General features: G+C 60.4%; 1 protein-coding gene across 1 annotated transcript in view; it reads left to right on the top strand.

Annotated features, from left to right (window-relative positions):
* The window catches only part of DLGAP2 (DLG associated protein 2), a 317,447-nt gene that overhangs the window by 244,539 nt on the left and 65,004 nt on the right, over positions 1–7,904 (top strand). Inside the window, exon 7 of the mRNA XM_039877344.1 lies at positions 5,374–5,439. Coding sequence (XP_039733278.1) covers positions 5,374–5,439 — 66 coding nt within the window. The remainder of the gene's footprint in view (positions 1–5,373; positions 5,440–7,904) is intronic.

The following is a 7,904-nucleotide window of genomic DNA, read 5'->3' as shown; positions in this document are numbered from 1 at the left end:
ACACGCAGGCTGGTCGAAGACCGTCCGGAAAGCACACGAAGTCTCAGGAAGCGAAACGAACCGCCGCCTGCAGGTGCTGGTGGTGGCCGTGAGCACCTCGGCGGCCTCCGTCTCCGAGCGAAGCCGGCATCGCGCAGTACCGCGCTCGGCGTGGCTTTTCTCATTGGCGCTGGGAATTCCAGAGCGGTCGGAGCCCCCGGCATGCTGCGCTCCCGCGGCACCGCAGTCTGTCTGACCATTCCGCTCCGACTGGGCATTGGAAAGTCAAGGCTTGCCAGATTGTTGAAAGGGGGAAAACGGAGTGTGCTGCTTACCCTGGAGCCACTCCCGCAACGTCGGGGCGAAGGCGCAATACTCGCTGGGGCCCGCGCCCCGCCCCGCCCCGTGTGGGCATCGTCCCGCGGGGGCAGAGGGCAGCCAGCTGCCACGCATCTCGCAGGTGCTGGAGGTTGGAACGGTGTGTCAGATGACTTGAGAAGGCGTCGAAGTTCATCCGTGGGTGTGTGCGCATGCCGAACGCTAAAGCACCTAGCAGACGCCTCTCCAGGAAGCAGGTGGGGCAGGAGGGACAGGAGAGGCTGGTGTCCCCCCCGAGGGCCGGCCGCAGCTGGCTCCCTGGGTGGGGTCAAGGGTCGGGCCTCTTGTGCTTCGTTGGCGGAGGTGGGGGCGGACCGAGGGGCTTTAGTTCATGCTCATTCCCTTCCACTGAGGGGTGGTTCCCACGTTGGCAACACAGTGACTCACCCGGAGCTGTGAAGTCGTCTGGCCCTGCCTCTCCGGACCTGGACTTGGGTGACAGCGGGCTCTGTGCAGGGCGCAGAGAACGTCGCCTTGGTCTGTCCGAAGTTCACGTGCAGCTAGAGCGCCCTCCGCACTCCATCCACCGCGACTCCCAGCGCAGCCCGCGAGAGCCACCGCCGCCGGCCTCCACGCCGCCCTCTGCCCCGGGCTTTCGTGCGTCACGGGCACGGGCAATGGGCAGGGTGAGGTCTTCGCTTTGTAAAGTGCCCTTTACTCTGCCTTTAAAATAGCATTTCCAGTTTAAACCCCGTGCACACGTCTTCAAGGAAACCTTGGTGCGAAACCTCATTAAACACAGACGGTGGCAGAGCGAATTCAACAGGATGCGTGTCTGGAATTTAGGTTCAAAACCTAGATCGTTGCTTTCGAAACGATCACTGTCCACGTTTCCCAGTGGAGAGATACAGGGTCTCCTTGAAGCTTTCAGGCGTTTGAAGGAGAAGCCACCCGCTTTTTCCTTCGGCACGTTTGGCCCTTTTTCGGAGCCCGGAGACACCCTGAGCTGCGTGTCGTGGTTCTCAGCCACAGCTGAAGTAGTCGAAGATGATTTCACTGTCTGTCTGAACCCACGATGGTGGCAGGTTGCAGGCCCTCAGTGCTCAGAACGGGAGGTGGGGTGTCTCGTGTGCCCCGAGTGTTGATGCCGCTGCCGTGAGCAGTGGTGGCCTCACGGTGACTGAGTTTTTCTCTTCGCCTGATTTAAGTGACATTTAAGTGTTAGGGAAAATTCTGCAGACTTTAGGGCCAGCTTCTGCTGAGACTCGATCCTTGGTCCAAAATAAAATTATGAGCATTTCTGTGGCTTTCAAAGAAAAGCCATCGGTGAGCGTCACAGCAGCGGCGCAGTGCTGGCTGGTGGCACAGCTGTGAATGAGACGGAGACGGAAGCCGGCGTTAAAACTACTCGGAGCCGTTGTCCCGCCCGACAGAGCAGAGACGGAGGCTTGATTCCGGCAGCCTTCACAGCCGCCGTTAGGGCAACGGCGCCGCGGTGACGCGCGCTCGCTTTCCTCAGCGTGAACTTGGGAGGAATGAGAAGAACCTGGAGCTGGGCAAACGGTCCGGTCACCAGATGCTACATCGCTCTCTCAGACACGGAACCCACTGGGCGTCCCTCGTGTGTGTCCCAGAAGTAGCCGCCATCTGTCGTGCCGCAGCGTGGCCCAGCCCCTTGGACGGTCATTCTACCCGCACAGACGGCACCAGTGACTCCTTGACCTCCTCCACCTGTGCCCTGGCCACAGTCACACAGTGGGGACACGTTTTCACAGGTAAACTGGTAACGGACCTGACCCCCCGCTGCCTTCTCACCCAGACGGGAGGCGATGGCAGTTCGAGGGGCTGCGGCTCAGACCCGGCGGCGAGGGAAGTCGGTCGGATCCGAGCAGAGCCACAGGTGCGTGTGGTCTCGGGTACAGGTGCACCGTGAGTCAGGTGGCGCAGGACCTGGGGGAGAGGCGATGGAGATGCTTTCGAGGGCTGGAATGGATGCCCTGGGCTTAAGTGGACAGGAGTGGAGCAGACCACTGTGGGACGGGCCCCAGGGGAGGCCCAGGGCATGGCTGGCCACGGTGACGAGTGGTCCTTGGTGATGGCCGTCGGATTCTGAAACTTTGATTTAACAGCAAAAGTTTCGGATGCAAACGTGTCCTGTCAGTGAAAGGGAGCGCGTGTCCTCAGGAAGCAGAGGGAAGTGAGCTTCCGGTCGGCGCCCGACTCTCCCGCAGCCAGTCCTGGCCGCTCTCGGCCCTGCTCGGAGGCTCCTGGGACCCAGAGACAGTGGACGGGGCCCACCTCACTCGCTCTCCATCTCGGTTCCCCAGAGCTGGGCCGAGCACCCGTCTGTACAGTTTGCAGTTCCCTGCAGGTTTCCTTTGAAAAACAGGATTGAGCTACTAAAAAGCGCGGTGTGGACATCACAGTTCCCTACCGCGTGGGCCTCGGCCCACTCTGTCCAGGACGAAGGGCGTCAGCCTCCCGCTGGGTGCGCGAGGAGAAGCGCCGTGCGCGGGACGCGCGGCGGCAGAGGCTGGGGAGGGGCTGACGGCACGTCCCCGGGCGTCTGCGGTGGCAGGGTGGCAGGGTGCGCCCCTCAGCAGGAAGGCGCTGTGTTGCGAGCAGCCCCCCTCCGGCGTACACGCTTTGCTCTCCTCTGCCCGCGACCCCGGAGGCTTAGTGGTTCCGTTCCCGCCGCCGGCTCAGCGTGGTCGGGAGGCAGCTGCCCCTGGCACGTGGGCTGGTGCGAGGCGACTGTCCTTGCTGAGCCTTCGGGAGGAGGCCACGGATCAGACCTTCAGGAAATGAACAGTCATTCCTTGCTGATGCCTCCAGATGGGTGTGAGGGACGGGGCTGGGCTTTAGGGTCAGCGGCTGTCCCCGGGTGACCTCAGGGGAGGTGCCCGCGTCCGTAGGGCCCCCGGCCGGTTCTGCTGTAGCTGCAGGTGCTGGCCATCAGTGAGCGTGGGGGCATGGCACCTGCGGTGTGCGCCCAGGTGCTGCACATGTCACTTGGCCTCACTGTGTCCCCACGTGGGGCATGAGGTCCCATGAAGGCGCCTTCCTTGGCAGCCCTGAGTGCCTCGGCAGTGGTGAGCGCAGGGCCAGCCCCTCCTCCGGGATGCAGTCGTGGTGGCTGACAGCAGGTCCAGACACAGAGCTGTGTCCGCACCCACCAGCGTGCCCAGGTGAGCCTGCTGGCCTTCACGGGGCGGTGGAGAGATGGCTGCTGCCTCAGAGGAGCTGGGGCGGGGAGGTGCATGCATGTCCTTAGACCTCGTGGCAGGTTGGGGGCCCTGAGAAGGTGACCTCGTCTGAGGTCCTCAGAAGGCGCATGAAGACGTCAGGGGGACACTTCCTGTGGCCTGTCCCATTGCTAGCAGGGTTGCGGGGCAGGGTCCAGACTGTGAGGCTGTGTGTGGTGGAAACATGGTTTCAGTGGGGAAGACAGCCAGGGGACAGGCGGTGGCGGCTCCCAGCAGCAGCAGGCCCAGCGGGGCGTCTCCGCGGGACAGGGTCCCCGCAGAGGCTGCAGCGCGATGCCTGACCCTGGGTCTCCTACCTGCGGAAGGGACAGGGGCCCCAGCGGAGGCCACGGGCAGGGGTCATTCTGCCCTGAAACCCAGATCTGACCCGTGTGCCGACGCGCAGGGTCCGCGCAGCGGGTCCTGGACGTGAGGGGCGGTGCGTGCGGCGCCGGTGACGTCGCAGCCCTGAGCTCTCCCGCGAGCCGCCGTCGCCGTCCCCTCCCCGCGCTGGCGTTTCTGTGAGGCGTGCGCTCGCTGGCGGCAGAAACGTGTCCTTTCCGTGTGTGCGTGTGCGTGCGCGTGCATGTGCACGTGGATGTGTGCCGCTGGATGTGCAGCGCAGCGCAGCAGGATGTGCGCGCTGCGGATGTGTGTGTGTGCGTGTGCGTGCGTGTGTTGACACCCGGGGGCGAGCGAGGTGCGACAGCGAGGACCGCGCGGTGTGCGGAGTCCACGCCGGCCCCGCCCGCAGGCGGGTTCCAGGTGCTGGCGCTGACCGCAGTCCCGCCCCGCGCGCGCGGCATCTGTAAGCGGGTGCGCCCCGCACTGGGCGCGCCCATCGACCCGGGGCGCACGACAGGACCGCGCGGGGGCGCGGGGCGCGGCTGTGACGCGTTAAGTGGCCTGAGGCCACCGCCTGGTGGCGAGCTTCGCGCAGCGTGCGTGCGTGGGTCGTCTGGCGTCTGCGCGCCCTTCTGAAGGCGGGACCGGGGGCGCGCACGCGGGGACCCCACGCGAGCTCGGGTGAGGGGGCCGCGGGCTTCCACCGCCCCCTCTGGTCCCCCGTGGGTTGACTGGAAACGGGCGCACGCCTGCTGAGCGACGCTGGTGGCGGTGCAGGTGGGTGGCTTTGGGGCTGGGCTGACGTGGCCCTCTGGAGCCTGACGTGGCTCGCTGTGTTCCACGTTACCAGCAGGGCGTAAGCGTGGGATTTCCCCCCAAACCCGCCTGCGAGTATCGGAAGCCGCGTCTCCGCGTGCGCAGTCCGGGCGCGAACGTAGGCTTGGGGTTGTGTTTGTGTAACTGTCAAAGTGGGGACGTGTGTGCGCACGTGACAGCCAGCCGCCTGTCCCCGCACGTGCTGTCACGAGCAGTGGCGGCCCTCGCGGGGTCTGGGCATCCGCGGGAAGCGGTGGTCAGCGGGGCAGCGCGCCGCTGGCCCAGGCCCCAAGGACGAGCAGAACGGAGGTGACCTGGCACGTTGAGCGTGGCGACGGAGGCCTCCGACGTGCAGCTTTCCGGGCAGCAGGGGCGTCGTGGGGGGGGAAGAGCGCGGTGGGGTGCTCCCAGGTACCCACCCCAGGGGGAGTGGCCGGGCAGGTAACAGTGCAGCTTTAGTTCTGACACCCGCGGGTCTGGTAACCGCCAGGCGGAGAGGACGACCGCCTGGCCGCAGCGCCTGAGTGGACACCTGCCTGGGCGGTCACTGCTCTGTCCCTGGGGTCTCCCCACAACGCGCAGCTCTGAGTGGCTCTCTGAACGTCCGCGAGGGGAGCGGGTGGTGAAGACCGGCCTGACACTGACAGTGACTCTGTGTCTCTCTTTGCAGAGGAGGACGGCGGGGACCTGGTCCAGCCCGGCATCGGCTTCCCAGGGCCGGCGGACGAGGATCTAGGTAGGGTTCCAGTGATGCCCGGCCTGGCCATCGCACAGGCAGCTGTCGCCCGACCTGCTCGGCCTGGGCTGTCTGCACACCCAGGACTGGAAACCTTTCCACAAGTGTTCTAAGCGTGTGCTTGACTTCAGAGTCTCCTGACGAGACCTAAGTAAAAAGCGAAACGTTTAAAAAGTGGTAGTTTATAAACGTGCGGGAAGCACGTTCTAGTTCAGCTACGGTAAATAGTGCTGGGGCGAACACAGGGGTGCGTAGCTCTGGTTTTGTTGGGGTACGTACCTGCAAGTGGAGTTGCTGGGTCATAGGCGGGGTCTATTTTTAAATTTGGGGGAGCTCCATACTGGTTTCCATAATGGCTGCACCAGTTTACAGTCCCACCGGCAGCGCTGGAGCGTCCCTTTTCTGCACATCCGCGCCCAGGCTCACTGATTTACTGATGACGGCCGTTCTGACAGGTGTGAGGCGATACCGCAGTGTGGTTTTAACTTACCTTTCTCTAATGATTAGTGACCTCAAGCACCTTTTCATGTGTCTGTTGGCCTTTTGTATGTCCTCTTCAGAGAAATGTCTTCAGGTCCTCTGCCCATTTTTTAATTGGTTTGTTTGTGGTTTTGGTGTTAAATTATATGAGTTCTTTACAAAATATCGATATTAATCCCTTATCAGGTGTCTCATAGGTAAATATCTTTTCCCATTCAGTAGGTTGTCTGTCCATTTTGTTGATGGTTCCCTTTGCTGTGCGATGTAGCATATTCAAAATGCCACAGTGGAGGAGGAAACCCCACTTTTTCAAGGAGAGGTCTGGGGAAGACCTCCAGACGCTGGAATGGAGTGGCTCTGCCTGCAGCGTTCTGGGAGCTGGCTCACAGGAGAAAGGGCTTTCTTCATCCTCCTGAATGTGATGCTTGAACCACTGCACAGGGCCGGAGGGTTACACACGTTTATGAGGACTGTCGACACCCACCCAGGTTCGCACTGGTCAATCAATTGCAAGTTGAAATATTTTTAAAAGGCTGATTAAATTATCAAAGAATATTAGGCATATATTATATAAGACACAACACTGAGAAAAATGGATGCATTGTGTAATTTCAAAAATAGTAGAATAGTAAAATAATACCTACCAATATTTAGAGCCTTGTGTGGGGCAGGAACATTATCGTAGAAGTACTTTTATGTCGTAGAACATTAGGTGGCATTGTTTTAAGTCTACACACCATTTAACTGCACGCATGTCTCGTAGTGATTGTGATACGTATCTTATTTTAAAAGAGCTCCATTTTAGAAATTTATATTTTGTGTGTCCTTTGATAAACACTCCTGGCCATCATGTCGACGTGTAACTCGATAGTTTTCCTTAGTTCCTTGAGGTAGTTTCTAGAAGTTTCCAGAAACAGTGGAAGCAGCTCCGTGCCATTTCTGTCTAGACAGTACCAGTGTCTTCACTCGCGGCTCTCTGAGCCCCACCCCACTCCCCACTCTCATTCTCTGATGCTCCCTCTGGGGCCCTCCTTCACCTCGGCACCCCCGCCACCCATGCGGGTTCAGGCCCCGTCACAGAGGCCACCTTTCCCGCGTGACATCCAGAGCCGTCACCACTTGCTGCAGGAAAGGAGGAGGCGTGGCCTCCAGGGAGGGTGACGTGCCAGTTAATGGAGGAACGGTCCAAAAGATGTATTTTATTTTGATAAAGTCATGTGAAAACTTTTTCTACAAATTAAAATTAGTTTTTTCAGTTACTCATATTTAATTTTTGTGGAAATTAGGAATTTGGGTATTGCGTGTAATTTCTGGAATGCACACCCCAGCTTTTCTCCTAAATATCAGTTCTCGACTTGCACGGTCACGGAGCCCGATTGCCGTCAGGTGAATGGGCGCACCCCGTCCCGTCCCCACCCAGTAAACTCTCCTCACTTCGTGCTCAGCCCCATGCCGCGTGCCCTTGACCTGGTCCCCAGGCTGCAGTGACAGCGTGCCATAGGCTGGGCGGCGCGAGAACAGGCTTGTTTCCCATGGTTCTGGCGGGCCCCCCTTCCTGGTTCGTGGTGGCGTCTCGCCGTGTCTGCCCGGAGCCGGGGGAGCGCCGGGGTCTCTGCTGTAGGGAAGCAAGACGTTTCCTGAGGGGCGCGTGTCCACACAGTGTGCACACGTGCAGACTTGAAGTCAACACAGGAAGTCTCCATTCCGCCTGTCAAAGCTGTTCTTCTTGAAATGACACTTTCGCTGAAGCCGGCGGCTTCTAAAATGAGTCAATGACGGGTTTTGCACGAGGCGGCGTGGCGCTGGGTGGGAATGGGCGCGGGGGGGAGCGGTGACAGACGTGTTTGCTGGTGGGAGGTGCGCTCCATTTAATCGGCCGTCCCCTAATTCCGGGAGCAATTTCATTTCGTTTCATCGTCTGATAGTTTATATTTACATGACACTGATTTTTAAACTGTGGGTTACAACTCACGGGGCCATGAATT

Source organism: Pteropus medius, unplaced genomic scaffold, assembly GCF_902729225.1.
Source record: "Pteropus medius unplaced genomic scaffold, Ma_sr-lr_union100, whole genome shotgun sequence".
Lineage (NCBI taxonomy): Eukaryota > Metazoa > Chordata > Mammalia > Chiroptera > Pteropodidae > Pteropus > Pteropus medius.
Note: the sequence above shows the minus strand (reverse complement) of the source record. Positions and strands in the feature narration are given on the sequence as shown.